Source organism: Lactuca sativa, chromosome 7, assembly GCF_002870075.4.
Source record: "Lactuca sativa cultivar Salinas chromosome 7, Lsat_Salinas_v11, whole genome shotgun sequence".
NCBI classification, from domain to species: domain Eukaryota; kingdom Viridiplantae; phylum Streptophyta; class Magnoliopsida; order Asterales; family Asteraceae; genus Lactuca; species Lactuca sativa.
This window is the reverse complement of record NC_056629.2, coordinates 39,424,245-39,445,501: the sequence shown is the minus strand read 5'-3', so window position 1 is coordinate 39,445,501 and position 21,257 is coordinate 39,424,245. Positions and strand designations below refer to the sequence as shown.

Below are 21,257 nucleotides of genomic sequence, written 5' to 3'. Positions count from 1 at the left end.
AGGGGGAAGGGACGGTTGGAAGGGATATATCGACCGATGTTTCAAAATAATTGATTATTGTAAGTAATCGAAAGGAAAGCTTGGCTATCTTTCTCAAAATAAACCCTCCACTAATAACTCTACTTAAAACAATTCAATTATTGAATCTCATAATACTCGTGGTCCTGGTCCTTACTTTTTTTTTTGGCTAAGTGTTAATGTTAACTATATATATATATATATATATATATATATATATATATATATATATATATATATATATATATATATATATATATATGTGTGTGTGTGTGTGTTTTCTCTTTTGAACAAGTTATTAGAAATCCTGATTCGTGAAGTTTAATGGGGGAATGTAGTTGCCAATATGAAAGATGTTTCATTGTATGTGGTTAAGGATGCTATCAAATGCCCATAAGATTAGAGGTTGTGGGATGTGATAAAGATGAAGTGGAGCCTATGTGACATGTTTTGCCATGGTGAACATCATGTTTAAACACCATTGCAAGAAAACTTGGTTCCCTATGTCTCTCTTACTCTTCGTCCCTCTCTCTGTCTCTTCCCTCTCTTTATAGTTCTCTTTATGAAAAAATGATATATCATGGCTGATCTACGGTACTTTTGGTGGCAAGATGAGGTGGAGGTCGACTAGAGCTTGCCCACTCCCCCACCCTAAGATACACATGATAACTACCACTTGAAACATTACAAATGCATTCATGAAAGTTAAGTAAGTCGTTACTTTTAGAGCCATATACATTGTATTTGGTATTAAAACATCACAAAATTACAAAAATGGTCCATGTGGTATGCATTTTTTTTGGGTTCTGGTTCAAACCCCGACTTTTTTGGATTGACGGTCTTTTTGAGCTACTTTGTTTATGGTTTTGGTCCTTTGTAAAATTAAAAAGACAAAAATACCCTTCTAATACATTTTCTATGTTTTTTTCTATTTAATATAAGGTTTTATTAATGAAAATTATGGGACCCACCTCTCTCTCTCTCTATCTCTCTCTCTCTCTCTCTCTCTCATTCGTATCTCATCAGTTGAAAGAAAGAAAGCACTGGTGATTGTAACACCGATCTAGGTTGCTCACCACCACGACTGCCGCCATAGACCACCATAACCCCACTGGAAACCACCCTCGTCTGTCTTGGTCGATCCTCACCACCATTCCCTTACTGTTTCCGTCGAGCAAGCTGCCAGGCACCACCTTACACCATCATGTTCTTCCCCTTCTAGCTACTAATCAGAGCAAATTGCCACCACCATCTTAACCTACCTAATTTTTCAAACACCTCCTCCACCTCCCCATGTCGTGACCCACCACCAACAAACACCTTCGAACCATAGGCTTGCTCCTCCAATCCTCCCTGCCCTCTCTCTCGTCAGGCTCACCTGTAAAGAAAGGAAACGAAGGCAGTGAAACTGCCACCATAACTTCGTCACCACCCACCGTTGTCAAAACTCACTTCACCACCCACCACCGCTGTGAATGTTGGCAAAACCCACTTCACCACCCACCAAACGCCTCCATCCTGTCGTAACCCACCACCACCAAACACCATCGTCGCTGCTGCTTTGTCTTGGTCCCTCGTCGAGCATCCGCCAATAGAAATAAAGCATCAAGGTACCCACAGCCACCAACCGCAGCCACCCTTCGCCGTCACTGCCCTTCCACCGTTGTTGCAGTCTGTCACCTTCGACCCACCATTCTGTCGAGTTTTAATTTGGGGTTAAGAATGTGATTCAAAGAGGTGGAAAGATGGATGGTGGCAACGGTGTTTCTTGGTGGCCGGAAAATAGCTCCACCTCCGATGGGGTTTTCTTGAATGTAAATGAAGAAGGTGGGGGAGGGGGAAGTTGGTCTGGTGTGTGTGTGTGTGTGTGAGAGAGAGAGAGAGAGACTATCTTTATTTAATATATAAAAATACTTTTCAAAAAAGAAAATGAAAAATAAATTTAATAAGGGAAATTTAATAAGGGAAATTTAATCATTTCAATTTTATAAGAGATCAAATTTACATACAAACATGGCTAAAATGACTGTTAATAAAAAAAAGTCGGGGTTTGGACCAAACCCCCAAAAAATTACATACCATAGGAACCATTTTTACAGTTTTGTCTTAAAACATTAAGTGAATAGTCGGTTTAACATATTTATTTTTTTATTTTCCAGGTTGCTTCTCTAAGTTAATGATTCTCTATCCACGAGGTTAATGTTTGTTTACTTTCTACTACAAAAGATTAACAAATAGCACATACAAGTTCAATTATGTGGCATAATTTGTCTACCGCAATATTTAAACCTTCAACCATTGGATATGACACCTTTCCAACACTCATAATATACCATTAGACCAAAGGGCTAGGTCTTTGGTTCTAAGAACATTGTATTTCTCAATAGATCGATTATTAAAAATTAACCCTACAAAAAGATTTTTTTTTTTTAATTCTAGAAAATATTTTTTTAATCAACTATCATATTTATTTTATAAAATCATGTTTCCGACTTCTATGCTTTTTTTAGGGTTGTTCACTATTTGGTTAAAACCGAATTGTCCAATCGGAAAATTTGGATTTAACTATTTGGTTCGGATATTTGGATTTTTGGATTGATTTTAAGTTAAACCGAATTATTATTTTAGATTTCGGATTGGTTTTGTTTTATAAAATATGAACCGAATAATCCAAAAAAACCGAATAACAACTTATTATTTATTTTTAATATATATAGTTAATCATTTATAAAATTTTCAAATTATTTATTTAATTATTAGAAACTTTCATCCAATATAATACTTCAATATATATACTTCTTATCAAAAGTTTTTTGTTAATGAAATATTAAACTATAATCAAATTTTCTTAAAAGTTGTTTATAAACTATAATTCATAACTAAAAAGTTTTTTTAGATACTTTTATCAAATTGACTAATATTTAAGTTATATTTATTTTAAATTTTTATCCTCTTGAAAACCGAATTGTAAAAACCAATCCAACCGTATTGTAATTTTGGTTGGATCGGATCGAATTTGAATTTGATTTGGACTATTTTGAGCTATGTTTTGAAAACCGAAATTTATTTGGATTTAGTTGATCGGATCATATCAAACCGATCCATCCAAACGAACACCCCTATTTTTTTTGTATAACTAAGCTTCTTTATTCATTAATGTTTAATTTTACTTTTAATTATAGTTAAAGTTTAATATATTAGTATTTTGTACTAATTAATTTGTTTTATTTGAATCACCATCAAAATAATACAAATAATAAATAGAAATGATCAAAAAAAAAGTAACGATCAAATGTATTTCTTTTTATGTTTTCTTAATTTTAATAATTATATAACTAAGGAGTATTATCTTTAATGAAAGAATGATGACAACCATAAAAGTTATAAAGCTGAACAACTGCCCAAAAGAAGGTTTTGCAGGTCGACCATTGCAGTTCACGCGCCGTGCTAACAGGAAGACCATGACACCACCATCAGAACTGCAATCCCAACAGAAAGATAAAGAACTCCCCCTTCCATCTTCCCTCTTCCCTCATCCATATCTCCTTCTGCTAAAAAGAGAAACAGTTGCCTCACGTTGAATACGACTCTGAGTACGGATTCGTTAAAGGACTAAGAGGCGTGAGCATCGTACACACTCTCTCTCTCTGTGTGCCTCCAACGCCATCGCAACCAGAAACAAAACTGAACATCTCTGATTTTGTGTTTTTGATCTTTCTGGTTATGAACAAAAGCCAAATTACATGTTAATTCCCAGAAAGCGATTCTTCTCTCCACCCAATTCGAAACGCAGCTGTCCGACAAACCGACAGATCACCGTCTGAAACGCCGCCAAGGCAAGAGTTATATCTTATATCAGGTACTTTTCGATCTCTTGTAAGGGGAAACATTGGGTAATCATGTGTGATTCCTTTCTAACGAGACATTGGCTCCGGTTTTAGTTGTTACCAAGTAATGAGTAATTGCACCATGATTTGGCCACTTAATTATTAGTCTAAAACTCTGTCTTATTTGGTGTTATATCAAGAAATGTTACCATGCCACAGAAAGTAGGCCACGGTACCAATTAAAAGTCATTATCTCATTCTTTCTCTAACTTTTTTTGTATCTCTTAACATGTCTTAATATGTTGCCTACACCCACCGGCAATATTTTAAAAACCGGTTTTTACTTGAACCGGTATGATGACTGGTTTCTGGTTCAACCGGTTCGACCTCTGAGTAAACTGGTTTCTATAATTTTCATATTTTTTTCGTGTTTTCCTATACATACATACATACAAAAATTAAGAATTTGATGTCCACAAGTTCGAATATTAAAATACGTATGAAAACAAATTGTAGATCAATCTAAATACATTAAAATAACATATAACCATAAGTTTTACATCAACCCACGTGCATTAAAAAGAAAAATAAAATCTTAGATGAATATAAACGCATCAAAAAACTTCATAACATTTATCAATGTGCTTTTATTCAAAAAAATCTTAATTAATGTGAAAAACTACCAAAATATATTATGCAGAAGATTTCAATTCCATATGGTTTTTTTTCAATTTAACCGGTTTAATTGAACCAGTTCAATCGAATTTTTGTAAAACCTGATCGGTTTGATCCGGTTCAGAAATAGACAAAAAACCGGTGATAGTTGTACCGCTCATTTCCCGGTTTCCGGTCGAACCGGTTCAACCGACCGGTTCAAACCGATTTTTAAAACATTTTCCACCAGCCTTATGAAGCTAGGGTTAATTATTAGGAAATTTGTTACGTTAATTGGTATGGAAATGATTATATGTTCACATTATTTATTGCCACACCAATTTACACAATCATCATATATCTTTAGGTTTATCTTTTAGATCATTATTATAATATCATTAACATATAATTATTATTTTGACTAATTTTTTTATCATTAATTTCTTATATCATAATCAATAAAACTTTTATTATATAATAATTATACATTTTTTTATTAGTAACCTTTTAATATTAATAATATTAAATTTATTTTTTATTAAAATAAGAAAACAACAATAATATTGTTTTTATAATACAATAAATAGTATTATAAAAATTTAAAATTGCAAATAAATCCATTAAAAAATAATTGTGATTTTTTAAAAGAAAAAAACAATTACAGCTCACAAACTTGGCCTGAAATTTCAACCAACAAAAAACAAAGGACATAATATTGTCCTCAACGTTGGTTACGACCGCTTGAATGTCGTTGAACGTCTTTTTGTTCCTTGCCTTCTAGATACGAACGTTTTATACCTTTTTAGTAAACATAAATAGTTATGTTGAGTTTATATTAAAAAAATAATATAAATTTTAATCATTAGAAAATGCTAACAATAAACAAAATAAATAAATAAATATATAAATGAATTGATTATCTGGAAGTTTGGAAGTGAGATTAAAAACAAGTCGGTCACCAAATTTTTTATTAACATAAAAAATGTTATTTTTATTATATAATAATATAAAAAATATTTAAAAAAATAAAATTCCAGATAAAACCTCATCAAATTTTATATCATTGTCGTAAACCCACAAACTTAATACATTTTTTTTTCTATTTCCATAAACCCATCTTTTTTATAGTTTAAAAGAAGTATAAAACCACAGTTTTTTTCTATGCCGGTTGATAAAAAAATATTACGTCAAAAGAATGTATATATATAGATTCAAAAAAGTATATATATGTATAATTACAATATATTATGAAGTATATTATAATATATTAAATTGAAACATTTTTAAAAGATAGCATAAATATCTAATTTATCTTTTATAATATATTATATTTTAAACATTTTAATAAATAAATTATAGTAAACATGGTTTATATATATATATATATATATATATATATATATATATATATATATACCACAAGTCTATCTTAAGAAATCAAACAAATCATAAAAAAAAGAATAGAAGTAGGCGTGGTTTAAAAAAAAAAAAACGTGGAAGTTTACAAACAACAAAAAAGAAAAGATAGGTGGAGGTTTTTTTTTTTTTTTTTACTTTCTCAAGAGGTAAAGTAGAGCTGAAAAACAGAACCCAATGTACATAATTTTCTTTTTAATTATTTTAAAAACTAGATTGGTGTGTGCTAGGGGTGGCTTAGAGTGGTGTGTAAAAAGAAATAATATATATATATATATATATATATATATATATATATATATATATATATATATATATATATATATATATATATATATATGGTTGAGTTCATGTGAGACAAGATGATTTTGTGAGACAAGGGAACCAATTGATGACTATTGATTAATAAAAAAAGAGGGTTGAGATTAAAACAGAAAATCCGATGGGAGGCGATAACAAAGTTGAAATTATCTTGAAGTCCATGCTTAATTGAAATACACAAAGGGGTAGAGTTGTACTTTTCACTCAATAGATTAAATCTGATCACTTCATTCTTCTCCCGAATTTCTTTGAGTCCGTTAATATCCTTCTCACCCTTTCAAATTCTTCTCGATCAAAATCATCGATCTATCCTTAATCCATAGTTTTTCAGCAAAATTCCCTAATAATCACACTCATCATCAAGAAAACGAATGGATCTGTACTCAGAAAACCCTGCCATCGACAAAACCATAGGATTGAAAAACCTTAGCTTCTTATTCAAGTTTTAGTTGCGAAAATTTTTAGAAATCGCACATTCATCACAAATTATCGATGGTTCAACAGAATCATATTCAGATTGCATGTATTTTAAAATATAATTTGATTTAAGATGTTATTTTGACTGATTAATTAGAGGATCTGATGAAAAACCATAGCCTCTTATTCGAGTTTTAACAGTAAAAAACACTAGAAATCACACATTCATCATAGATTATTGATGGTTCAACAGAATCATAGTCAGATTGCATGTATTTTAAATTTAATTTGATTTTAGGTGTTATTTTGTTTGATTAATTTGATGGTCTAGGGAAAGTTAAGTAATTTTGTGCTGGATAACTTGATATTATACATATTATAATTTGATAAGTCAGATCATGCTTCGTTTTTAGATTTTGGATGTTCTTTTGTTAGAAACTACTTTCTTTAAACCTTTCACTATAACATAATATGAAATATTCTGAAATTATGTGTCCCTTTACAGTTTAAACATTATGATTGTGTTGGAAACAATTTGTTTGTATGCTTTTTGTGATAGTGGCGGTATCTACTCATATGACCATGTTCTATTCGGAGGAATAAAATAAAATTGTCTTTCGGAGAGATGTCTGAGTGGTTGAAAGCCCCGGTCTTGAAAACCGGTATAGTTTATTGTCGAGGGTTCGAATCCCTCTCTCTCCTTTTTTGTACTTAAATAAATTTAAATGATGTGTAATATCTGATCTTATACATTCTTGTTTTATTGGAAACAACTTTGCTTTGAACCTTTTTGTGAAGTATTAGAATAGTAATTGGTTAATGATGAAGCAATGCCATATATTCTAAATTTATGTGTCATATTCTGATTTAAAATATGTAATATTCTAAGTATTATGATTAGTTTTGAGTTCTAACGTTATTATTTTGATTAATTAGATAATGCAATACACATACATTGAAATAAGGTTTAATACATAAATATCTAGGCATTATGATTTAGCACAATTTCTTATTCCTTGTCATTTGGATTTTCAACTTTATGATTCTGATTGTGAAACCATATAAAATTTTGGGTCATCAACCATTCCTAAATAAAATAACTGAAGCTAATTATTCTAGTAAATGGCTTATTCTACATAATTGGATTCAGATTCTACATTTAGAGTTATCTCTTCACTGTTTTATCTTAGCATATGATTTTGAGTTAATGTGTTATAATCGTCAAATTTATCTCTCTGTATGATTTTGATTTAATATATACACCTATAAAATATTCTATGAAACTATGTGTTCTAATTATAGTATAGTTTTTAGTTAAAATAGTGAATCAATGCCATATATTCTGAAATTATATGTCACATTCTGATTTAAGTATGTGATATTCTAAGTATTATGATTAGTAAATATTGAGTTCTAATGTTATTCTTTTGATTAATTAGATAATGTAGTATACATACATTAAAATAAAGTTTAATACATAAATATTTTAGGCATTCTGATTTAGCATAACTTATGATTCCTTCTCATTTAGGTTTTCAAGCTTGTGATTCTGATTCGAAAATTAGATCAAGTTTTAGATCACCAACCATTCATAAATTAAAGAAAATGAAGCTTGTTACTCCAGCAAATGGCTTATTCTACACAACTGAATTCAAATTTTACATCTAGAGTTGTTATAGGTAACGTATAATACTATAATCTCTTCACGATTTTATCTTAGCATGTGATTGTGAGTTAATGTGTTGTAATCATCAAATTTATTTTTTCTGTATGATTTTGCATTAATCTATTCATGTATGGAATATTCTATAAAACTCTATATTCTGATTATAGTATAGTTTTTAGTCAAAATCATTGTGTATCTTCAACAATGTATTCTAATTTAGATATTTTACTCTAAAATTATCTCTAAAAGTCACGATGTAATGGAATATAGTATTATACAACCTGTCATTTAAACCTTGATTTATATAGAATATGTGAAATCATTAGGATATTTGCATCTAGATGTTAACTCTATAAGTAACTCAAAATTGTCATGATTATAGATTTTGAGTTCTTATGAAAACTCAAAATCAACAAAAGGGTTCTAATATGCACATTATTTGTTTATGATCTCATTAGAATTTTTAATTTATTATTTTTGTGCTAAAAATTTTAGAATAAAAGTCTATTTTTAATTATTCTTATAATGTTACAAATTTTTTATGTATGTTATTAATTGAATGTAGTTTGTATATTTTGGATATTTTGTTCTGATAAATATTTCATTACATTGATTTTACTTTTCATGACGCAGGCAAACTAAATGCTAACCTACATATGAACTAATTGAACAATCTATGTAGTTTGGAAAATATGATTAAGCAAAGGATCTTAATATGGTGCAAGAAAGGATGCAATGGAATGAGGATTGTTGATCGACATGATAAAATATTTGCAAGAGTTTAATCGTTATTAAGAGTATTATTCTCTTTAATTGTTGGCTATATTTTCTATATTTTGAACAATATGTATGATTTAATGTTTGGTAAACAATAGTTATGGTTTAAAAGTTTGAAGATTGGTGAAAGTTTAATAAAACAATATTATGTTTGGACAATAGTTATATGTTAAAGAATAATGCATGTAGTGTTATAGTTTATTTCATGTAATGATAGTAATGTCTTTCACACCTAAGATGAATTTAAAATTAAAGATTGTATGTATAATATTCTATTAGAATAATAATTTATGATTTATGTTATTGTAAGTATATGTATAATACTCTAATAGAATAATGTTATGTGTTGTTTGTTATCATAAATTGATGTTTTTGTCTTGTTTAGAATTTACGTGATAAATCAAGCTAAATTTTATAAGTAGAGTGTATGATGTTTAAAATCATTAGAATGTTGCAGTTTATGATGTATGATGTTGATAATATAATAACATAATATTCTATGTTTTTTTTAAATAACTTAATTCATTTACATGAAAATATTGTGTATATATAGAATATTCTAATACAATAATGTTGTATGTTGTATGTTTTCGAATAATGTTGTAGTTTTTCGATTGAATAATTTGATTTATTACATGAAAACAATCTGTACATATAGAATACTCTAATAGAATAATGTTATATGTTGTATGGTTTTATAATCTATATGTAGTATATTTTATTCTAATAGAATAATGTTATATGTTGTATGTTTTCATAATCTATATGTAGAATATTTCAATAGAATAATGGTCTATTATTTTCTAAGTTAAAAGTAGAATATTCTAATATAGTGATGCGTAATTATATTTAGGTTTTTTTTTAATACTCATTGGTATGATATTATTCTAGATATTCTAACCATTTAATAATTAATATTGTGTTGTTAATATGTAATATTATGAACTTGTGTTGTAATATGTACAATTAACTTACAATATGTAAGATTCTAATATTATATGTAATATTATGATATCATTATGTAACATTTTGAATTTACAATTTATAGTATTACAAGAATATATGCAATAATCTATAGGAAACCAAAATAAGTTATATGTAAAATATTCTAATAGAGTAATGTTCTAGTTAAATACGTTGGCATATTTGAATTATATTCATTAACAATGATATATAAAAATGTTATTTATTCTAAATATAGAATAATAGAATGAAATTCTAACTTACAAATCTTGTCATTGATAAACATTAGTGTTAGAGGGTATTATACATGTAAAAATAGCGTTTATAGAATACTTATCTTAAAATTAAGATTATTACATTAAAAAAAACTTAGTATCATAATAGTAGTTGATTATTTCAACAATAAAAAACAAACTTGAATAAAAATACGACATTTTTACAAAGTGATTAAAACTTAACATAGATTATGATTTACAAAAGTATATCCATAACATTTCGGTTATAAATAAATGTTTGTACAAAACTATAGTAACCCTCAATACATAATTTCAATAAATTACACAATCATATCATAATATTACACATAATTGTAGATTAAACACTAACATATATTATTACATGTGTAATATGGCAAAATTAGACATGTAACAACACGATATATAACATATATTGAATCAAACTAGTTGATTATTTCAACAAAAAAAAAATCAAACTAGTTGATTATTTCAACAAAAAAATAAAATCAAACTAGAATATTCGGAATCCAAACAAAAGAACCAATAGTTGAAATGAATTCAGTGCTTGAATAAGATTTTTCTTCATCGGCATTAATTTGAGCTGTAAAAATAAATACCCTACTAATATTTATCATTGTATAATGATTTACAAATTATATTCTAAACACAATATTATAAATAAGAGAAATACGGAATGACATATAGGTAACGGTTTTCAATTATTATAATTAGAATCATGTATTATGTAAACTAATAACAATATGTTGAATTATGTTTTGATCATAATAATTTGCATTCTTTTGAAATTAACCGTGAAACACATAATGTTAAGAGTTTGTATTCGTATAAATTATAATTTTTGTGAACTAAAGAAATTAAAGTGTGATTAATATTCTAGAATTGTATCTATTTAGACCATGGTATTATCTGGAATATTTAGAATCCAAATTAAATCACTATATATCTCTTCATGTAGAATTTTCAGAATCCAAGCTAAATAACCATTGGCTAAAACAAGTTCATTGCTAAAGTGAGATTCTTTAGTACCATCACTAATTTGACATACAAAAAATATTATGTTAATATTTATTATTGTATAAATATTTACAAAATTATATTCTAAAAGAAATTTTTTGAATATGTAAGGACGTATTGGTAATGCTTTTCAAGTTACTCAAGTCAGAATAGTATACTATATAGTATGTGATGTAGTAACATTGTGATGAAATGGGGCCAAGTACCTCTTATGATTCATGCTAAATTGGTCGAAATGCATCTTTTACTTCACATGCTATTGATAAGGAGGATAATGACTAACATAAACCTTTCAATAAGATAAGCAAAAATAAAAAACCAATGAGAAAATATGTTGCAAGCTTCAAGCATCAACATGGTTTGAGATTTCCCTGTCATGCTCACACCAATCTTTCAAACATGCACCATTTGGTGTACTTGTCTTAATATGATGAAAAATATAATAACATTTATATCAACCAAAATACGATTTGATCATTTAGATGCGAACCAAAGGAAAATAATATTTTGATAAGCACCTACTTTCATTTCAAGGTTAGTGAAGGTGCATGATCACTTGACTTTATGTTACAATGCTCTTATGGTGCTTATCTTCAACATATATATATATATATATATATATATATATATATATATATATATATATATATATATATATATATATATATATATATATGTAAAGTTCACACTCCAGAGCCATAAATTGCTACCAAATATCAATTAATTATGCACATGTCTAGAGTTTAAAGGTATTATATCTTAAGTTATGATTCCTCTCTTAGGCATTTCATCAAACAGTTGGTGTATAAAATAATCACTTAATATAATTCTTCCTTCATCAAACAGATGACACATCAATTACTACTAATGATGAGTTGTTGAATTAACTTTTCTCAAAGTAAAATTCAAACCTTGAAACTGTTCAATATCGATCTAAATTAATGATCAATTGGAGATGATGACAAATTGCTAAAAATTGATTTCTCTAATAGCGAAATTGATGAAATGAAAATTAAAACCCTTACTTACAAACCTCTCGTAAAAGGAAAATTGATGAAAATAAATCCCTACGTATGGTCCTTCTGTAATAGAGAAATTGTTCCGTTTTGATGATGAATTGTAAAAAATCGTTCCTTAATGATCCTTTTGTAGTTTGCGATTTGTGATTGAAACAATTCTGAAAACGATTGTTGATCAAATGTAAATCTATGAAAAAACAAAAAACTTACTGACCGATTGTTGAAATCACAGCGGATTAATGAGCCAAATTGTCTAAAAAAAGTGAATTCTCTTTCAATAAGCCTGTAAAATCACAAATCATCGTAGCATGAGTGACAATTAACGTACAAAACTCATTGCAATTGAGAATATCATCCGAGGAAATCATCGGATGAAAGAGCGAATATGATTTTGTACGTTGATTAAGGAAAGATCATGTAAATCAGGGGATTCCGTTATATGATTAGAATCCGACTAATCTACCCTTGAGTGTTTAATTAAGCGCCTTAATCTAAGTTTTTTTTTTTTAACCACAAGATCAAATTTGATCAAAGGCTAATATTTGGCATTTATGTCTTATAAAATATAGTTGGCCTCAAATTAACACACACACACATATATATATATATATATATATATATATATATATATATATATATATATATATGAGAGAGAGAGAGAGAGAGAGAGAGAGAGAGAGAGAGAGAGAGAGAGAGAGAGATTAGGATAAACCTACCTAAAAAGCAAATCATAGGGCCTAAAACCAAAAACTGGCTTATAGATTTATTTAGCTAACAATTGTGTTGCTAGGGAAATTAGAGTAATATTTGAGACGTAAAGTTGTGCCTTGTGGAAGGAAGTTATTTAAAAGATACATGATATATATGGTAGCATTAGGCATGTCCTTTCTAAACGATACATACATGATATGTATGATAGTATTAGTCATGTCATTTCTAAGGCTTATAAAGGTGAGTTGTGGGGCAATAATGCAACATAAACCACTTAAACATTTATATTGCAAATTATGATATAGATACAGGCCCGACTCAATAGATGGGGTAAGCTGGATGATGGCCCAAAGCCTCGGGCCACTACTTTGTGAATATTAAACTTTCTGTGCCTTGTATATAATATATATTATTTTTCTTTAACTAAAATTAGGGGTGACAACTCTCGACCCAACCCGTAACCCGTCAATGGCCCAACCCGAAAATATACGAGTTTGGGTTGAGATTTTTGACCCGCCAACCCACCAACCCGTTTATTTCATGGGTTGGGTTTGGTTATCTGTTTGGGTTCGCGAGTCAACCCGCCAACCCATATATATATATATATATATATATATATATATATATATATATATATATATATATATATATATATATATATATATATATATATTACATTTAAAAAATGATATATTTAATTATTAATGAAATTTGATTTCCATCCGTATTCGTAATATTCTGTATCATTGTATTCCTTCCGTATTCGTATATGACTATTCTGCATTGCGGTTCGTAAATCAAAAAAAGAAAAAATACAAGCCGTTATTTTCACGAGTCACGAACGAAGAACACATCCACTTTTTATGAATGTTTTCATTTTTAATTTTTATTTGGATGTTATTGATTTTATGAATTTATGTTGAAAACCCTTTTTTATGTTAATTACTTTAATTATTTTATGAATTTATGTTGAAAAAACCACATATTTTAAAATGTGTTGCTTATTTATTAAACGAGTTATATGGGTTGAGTTTGACTCATTGACTTGTGAACCCGTGAACCCATATACTTAAACGGGTATATGGGTTGGATTGGGTTGAGTTTATGTTTCCGTTTTCTGACCTACCAAACCGTCAACCCATATATTATATGAGTTAGGTTGAGTTTATGTTTCCTGACTTGCCAACCCGCCAACCCGGATCCAACCCAATTGTCAGGCCTAACTAAAATCATATACGGGAGGTGGTAAAGGCTAGTCATATTTTTGTATAAACAAACCAAGTTCGTACCATTGTAGCCCCAATGCCCCATTTTATTCTACGTATAGCTTTATCTTGGGGTAAATTACATGAATGGTCCCTATGGTTTGAGGTAGTTTGTATGGTTGGTCCCTAACAATTTTTTTTTAATTCACACCGTCTTTATAATATGCTTTTGTTACGTCTTTAGTCCTTGACACTCTTAAAAAAGTATTTTATCCTTGTTTTATTTATCTAGTTTTTATTATTTATTTTATTAGTAATAAAAAAAGGGTAAATGTCACTGTAGTCCAACCAACTTTTTGGTTTTGTTTTAAAAGGTCCCTTACATATTTTTTTTCTTAGTATAGGTCCTTAAACTTAGAATTGACTTATTAAAAAAGGTATTGAATTTCATTTTTCCCGGTTTCACCAGTTAAATTCAGATTAAATGGCATTTTTACTTTTGGAGTAATAAAAAAAAGGGAATTCGAACTCTCTCTCTCTCTCTCTTATCATCAACACGAAGAAGACAGATCGTTAAGAGGGTATAAAAAACAATAGCCAACACCATTTCTTTTCCTCACGTCGGCTACCCCTTCCACTCCCTTTCTCCCACATGAAACCCCATTGACAACCACATCCAAATTCCTCCTGTTTCAGTGAATCCATATCGTGAAGCCAAAATCTAACACATGCATTCACCGGTATCGAATTCACATAAATCGGAGGCTTCATCTGAATCTTCGAATCAGAGGTCCACCGACCCCAATTGAAACCCTTCCCTTTGTTGAACGCTCACCGCCTGCTAAGTTTCATTTTCATCGCCTTCTTTGTTTCAGTTCAGATCCATGTAAGTACAAAAGTAAAGAAGTCGGTGGATCGTTTAGAACCAGACCGTTGTTCTAAAGGCGATGACTCTCCCTCATCTCTTTCTCACTTTCTCCTTCACTACTAGATCACATGAACCCTACCAATTTCAAATAGGATTCAAGTTCATTAGGAAACATCCCTATAAATATCCTTACCCTACCAAAAGAATATGTTGCCACAGTGACCAAAAATCACTTCATCGATTTCAACCGCCCTTACCAAACTTCAACATTCGTCTCCCCATCTGCACCTTCACCACCTAATCAATCAACAAACTTACGCCCTTAGAAGACAATCTAGCCACTAAGAAACATCATCTCCATTCTAAAAATTTCTATACTAACCACACACCCTCATAATACGTTTCTATTAATAATGGGGATCCACATGACGATAAAATGATAATGAAGGAAAGTACATCAACTGATGCATCAGGTTCCATCGAAGAAGAAACTGTAGTTGTTGGAATGGTTGGAATCTACGGAATGGAAGGACTCGTTGAGCTCGCTTGAGAGTCAATACCCATTTCACATATTCAATGTAAAAGGTTAAGAAGTTGATACTCGTTGAATCAATTCTCTAGTTTGATCCCCAAGGACTCCATCTCCATAGCCACCACTGAGATTTGTTTTTCAGAGATCTGATCGGACCCTGAACAATCACCGAACAATCACTTGCAATGGCAGAGTTGATGAGATGGACTGCCAACAAAAACCAAAAAAATTAAAACTTATAGCCATAGAGCGCTGTAGAGTCCCGATGAGGTTCTAATCTTAAGTTGTTTGAGGAAGATGGGTGGTTGGATTCTATGAATGGGGAGCAACAAAAAACTCTATTAAAGAACAACAAGATGGATGATTTTAGTTTTATTTATTTTTTTTTTAGTGAAAAAATCATAGTCATTAAGGAAACCTGAAATTACGATGTTGATGTGGGTGACACATTAGCTTCAAATGTAGAGGTGGCATAAGCAACCTGTTTTCAACGGTGAAAGGGACCATTTAAATCGGTCAACACACACTTTATGACCCTAAAAAGCAAAAATTTAAGTTTAGGGATCATTTAAACCAAAACCAGTAAGTTGGTTGGGCTACAATGACATTTACCCTAAAAAAATTATTAGATACATAAGGTCCATCCCTCTCATAACCCCATGTTTCCTTTCATTCATGTGAAACCCAACGAGACCATCGACACCCAATCGTTCTTCACCGACATCAAATACTGTCACTTCTCTCTCTACCATCACCGGAGTCTGCCACTCTCTCTGCTGCCACCAAATTCTGATACTGTCACCCTTTACCCTCTGTTTCAAAATCCGACCATCCCCTCAGTCTTGTCGAAAATCTAATTTCTCTCGGTCCAACCTCGATACTCATCGAAGTCCCATGAAATACCACCCTCTCTTCCATTCGCCCATCTCCCTGTAAAACTCGAACCTTAACCGACATCGATTTTCAAAATCAAAGCATCATTGTTCCACATTATCTATTCCTCATCTTCTCCTTTCTCTATCAGTCGATCCTATTTACCCCTTCGCCACCTCCTTTAGACCACCGTCAAAACAAATCGACCGCCTCTGTGATTCAAGAACCCTCCCTCTTCCTCTTATATCAGTGTTTCTCTTCAACCAATTCCGATCCCAACCACACCTCTAATGCATGTTCCATCCCTGATTTCGTTTTGACTTATAGGTATTCTGCTATTGTAACTTTTGTAATTAGTTTTCTTACAAGTTGAGTGTTGTATCTAAATCTGTTTGTGACTATAAAGTTGATTTAAGTTTTTGTTTATATGATAAGGTGGGTTAACAGTGAGGTCTCACTGAAGTAGGGTAATGATGCACAGAAGGTTGGAAGTCGTTACAAAAGGGGAACAAAGAGGGTTCTCGTCAGTGGTGGTGCTGGCCGGAGAAGCAAGTAGTAAGGGTGGTGGTGGTGCTTGACGAAGAAGACATACCTGATGAAGAAAATGACTTGCGCTGTTGTCGGAAACACAATCCACATCTCTCCATGAAGAAGACATGCTTAATAAGCGATTTCAGTTTTGATTTCAGTCTTAATTATACAAGTTCTCTAAGAATTTTGTAGAACAAAGGAGTAGGAATGGAATCTTCAGCAAAATCAAATATATGAGGTGGTGGAGATATTGACAATTCATAGATCTCTCCCTCCAAGACCAAGAATTGAAAATGATGAAGGTGAAAAAATACCGATATGAAATATACTATTTGTCGGAGAAGGTTATGTTGGCAGTGACTGAATATCTTGAACGAAGAAGATGAAGATGGGGGTAATGGGGAATTGGGAAACAACAAAGGGATTATGGGTTGGAATTAGGGTGGGACCATAAGCTTTCAATAAGAGAAAATTGCAAATTTAGCCTAATACACTAATTAATTTGTGGAAAATAGCCAAAAAAACTCAAATTGCATTTTTAGCCACTAAAATCGCAGATGGGTATAAGCCATCTGCGATTTCGCCATGCCATCTGCGAACGTACAAGTGGCTAAAGCACAGACGTGCTTTAACCACTTGTACGTTCACAGGTCGGTTTTTTTCGTTGTATATTCCAGCCTAAAATTGCAGATGAACTATGTCCATCTGCGATTTCCTCTCGTTTCATCTGCGATTTTATGATTTTTTTTGTTTTGCTCTTTTACTATGAAATTTATAGGGTTTGTCTACGAAATAACCTTATTATATATAAAATTTTTCAAGAAATTATCATTTTTGTTGTTATTTCGCTGTATATATACCTTTTTTCGGGATTGCTGATGAAATCGTCCATTATGGATCTAAAGAAATCGCTAGGAGATAGTTTCTCTAAAAAAATAGTGAAAAATGAAGAAAAATACTAAAATTCTACGAAATCACATTCAATCCTTATCTCCGGTTACTCCAGGTTAGCCGAGAAAAATGACTTAATAGGGTAATATATTTCTCATTTTGTACACATTTAGTCCTTATTATTTTTGTACACATTTAGTAATTAGTATTTTTTTTTGTTTCAAAATAAGTCCTTTTTGTTTTTGTACTCATTTAATACTTGTGAATGATTTCTTTAGGGTTTTTCTCACGACATATTACGTACGAAAATCATTGATGAGGTGTTTGGGGTTTTTGATGCTTATGTTCATCGCGATCTCGACTGCTTGGTTGCATAGGTCTTTTGGTTTGATTTAGGTCTTGTGTTCTGAACGTCGTAACTTGTTCATACGACATGAAATTTTAACGATCTTTATATCCACATGTTCATTTTTTTGAGTCTACTACAACTTTCGTTATGATTACTCCCGTTAAAATGTAATATATTTTTACCTACAATTTTATAAAAAAAACATACATACATGCATTCATAAAAAACGTACGGATATAAATATCGTAAGTAAAAATATATTACTTTTTAACGTGAGTAATTAAATAAAAGTTGTAGTAGACTAAAATATGAATGCATGTATATAAAGATCGTTAAAATCCAATATCATATGAAGAAGTGATGACATTCAAAACACATGACCTAAACAACCAAGTAGCCGAGATCACGATTAACATAAGGATCAAAAACCCTAAACACCTTATTAATGATTGTTCCACGTAAATGTCGTGAAAAAAACCTTAAGAAATTATTAATAAGTACTGAATGAGTACAAAATCAAAAATGACTTATTTTGCAAAACAAAAATATTAAGGACTAAATGTGTACAAAACGAAAAATATATTACCTTATGAAGTCATTGTGTTAGTGGTCTAGATATTTTGTTATTTTTTATAGCCTTGTATTTTTATATTGGCCCATTTGTTTGAGGCCTATCTTTTATTAATTATTATGTATATAAAGACTTTTATTGAATGAGAAGAGGTCACGGGAAATCTATTGATTACATGGTATCAGAGCTAGCCTAAACCCTAGCCGCCGGCATTCTCTCATTCAAGTCGATTGCCCTTCTTCTTCTTCTTCTTCTTCTTCTTCTCATTCTGCTTTCTTTCTTCCTGGCTATTCAATGATGTCATCATATGTTTCATCTACTGCCCCTGCTTCTGACAAACCTTATGGCATTACCAATATCAAAGCCTACATCCCGTTTACTCTTGATATTTAGCGCATGAAATACGGTGCATGACACGAGGTCTTTGAAACTCAATGTACTGCTTTCGGTGTTGCTGAACACCACAGTCCTCCGGATGATAAAATTGTTGTTGCTGACAAGAAAGAGTGGGAACGTGTAGATGCTCTTGTTAAAATGTGGATCTTTGGTACAATCACTCAAAGCTTAACACAATCTGTTCACAAGAAGAATCAGAATGTATTTGGTTTGTGGGACTCCTTAGAAAACTTGTTTCGTGACAATAAAGATGCAAGAGCAATGTAGTTGGATCAAGAACTTCGCAACATCACACAAGGCGACTCCCCAATCAAGGCCTACTGTAACCGGATTAAAAATCTTGCTGATCTACTTGAGAATATTGAAGTGCGGTTCCTGAAAAGAATCTAGTCAACTATACCATTAATGGTCTTAACCCATGTTTTGATCATATAGCTAGCATTCTTCGTCATCGCACTCCATTCCCTTCATTGCCGGAAACTCGATCCATCCTAGCTCTTGAAGAACATACCATGAATCAGCTTCAAAACAGGTCAGTCACAAGTACACATCATGATAACTCATCATTTCCTACTATCTTGAATGTTGAACATACATATAATAATTACAATTCTCTTGATTTTCGTGGCAATAACAAGTCCCGAGGTGGACGTTATGGGGCTCGAAACAACCGTGGTGGTAGAAATAATCGTGGTGGTGGTCGTGGAAATCAATACAACAACATAAATTCGCAAGCAACCCCTTTTGGTTGGGGTTTCGGCTGGTATCCCTTGCCATCATCAACCTAACAACAACAACGATCTGGGTTGCCCTACAACTCTCCTGGCCTGCTTTCCTTATCACATCAGATGCAAGCCCAATCTACTACTTCCCTGGTCCACATGCCATTTCGCTCCAACACTAGAATAGTCCATCCGGATTCCTTTTCAGTGACTCAACAACCCATCCCACCACCATGGAATTGGTTTCAAAACTGTACTCATGATTAAGCCACCGCTTTGCCACAAATGTTCAACACTTTGAACCTCAACGACCCAAGTAACAACGGGTGGTACACGGACTCGGGAGCTACCACACATCTTCATTCTAACGAAGGTATACTTCAAACTATTAGTGATAATAACATTTGTTCATCTTCATATGTGTTAGTTGGTGATGGTTCTAAAATTCCCATTCATAAAGTCGGTAATTCCACCATCTCTCAATCCAACCTTACTGAACTCTTACTCTTAATAACATTCTTATTACTCCTTCCATCATAAAAAAAAAATTTAATCTCTGTTCTTCGTTTCGTGATATTAAATGTAGTATTGAATTTGATGCTTTTGTTTTTTTTGTGAAGGACTACCGCACCAAACAAACACTGTTTATATGTGACAACACGGGTGGACTATATCCCGTCACCACCACCTCTCCACAAGCATTCCACACCATTGCTCCATCAATATGGCACCAACGTTTGGGTCACCCGGGTCAACATGTTTTTCAACATTTAGTTTCCAATAATCGTATTTTTTGTAAGAACCTAAAAGATTCTACTTTATGTAATGCTTGTCAGTTGGGTAAACATGTTAGGTTACCTTTCTCTCTATCTACTTCTGTTACTATGTGCCCTTTTCAACTTATTCACTCTGATGTTTGGACCTCCCCTATGGAGAGTGTTATCGGTATTAAATACTATGTTATTTTTCTGGATGATTTCAGTCATTTTTTTTATAGGTTTACCCATTGCGTTCAAAATCTGAAGTGTTTTCTAAATTTTTACATTTCCAATCTTATGTCAAAATGCAATTCAAATATGATGTTCAATCTTTTCAATGTGATAATGGCGGAGAATATAACAACTAACAATTTCGAAATTTCTGTGATTCTAATGGGATTCATATTCGTTTTTCTTGTCCGTATACCCCTCAACAAAATGGTAAATCTGAACGTATGCTTCGTACCATTAATAACGTCATTCATACTCTTTTATTTCATG

The 21,257-nt window shown here is 31.2% G+C and overlaps 1 protein-coding gene, 1 long non-coding RNA gene and 1 other non-coding gene across 3 annotated transcripts; 2 read left to right on the top strand and 1 right to left on the bottom strand.

The window, feature by feature from the left end:
• The first annotated feature begins 7,272 nt into the window (after nt 1-7,272).
• Nucleotides 7,273-7,355, top strand: TRNAS-UGA (transfer RNA serine (anticodon UGA)). Its single transcript has one exon. It is a non-coding gene; the product is annotated as a tRNA-Ser (tRNA).
• Nucleotides 7,356-10,583: 3,228 nt separating this feature from the next.
• On the bottom strand, nt 10,584-13,262 carry LOC111880749 (uncharacterized). Its single transcript, XR_002846563.3, has 4 exons — nt 13,066-13,262; nt 12,564-12,632; nt 11,537-11,619; nt 10,584-10,896 (listed from the first exon to the last, which is right to left on the bottom strand). It is a non-coding gene; the product is annotated as an uncharacterized LOC111880749 (long non-coding RNA).
• A 5,915-nt stretch (nt 13,263-19,177) lies between these two features.
• Nucleotides 19,178-20,772, top strand: LOC128127221 (uncharacterized). Its single transcript, XM_052765655.1, has 4 exons — nt 19,178-19,254; nt 19,348-19,539; nt 19,644-20,039; nt 20,619-20,772. Exons 1-4 carry the CDS (start codon nt 19,178-19,180, stop codon nt 20,770-20,772), a joined length of 819 nt encoding a protein of 272 aa, XP_052621615.1.
• Nucleotides 20,773-21,257: the final 485 nt, after the last annotated feature.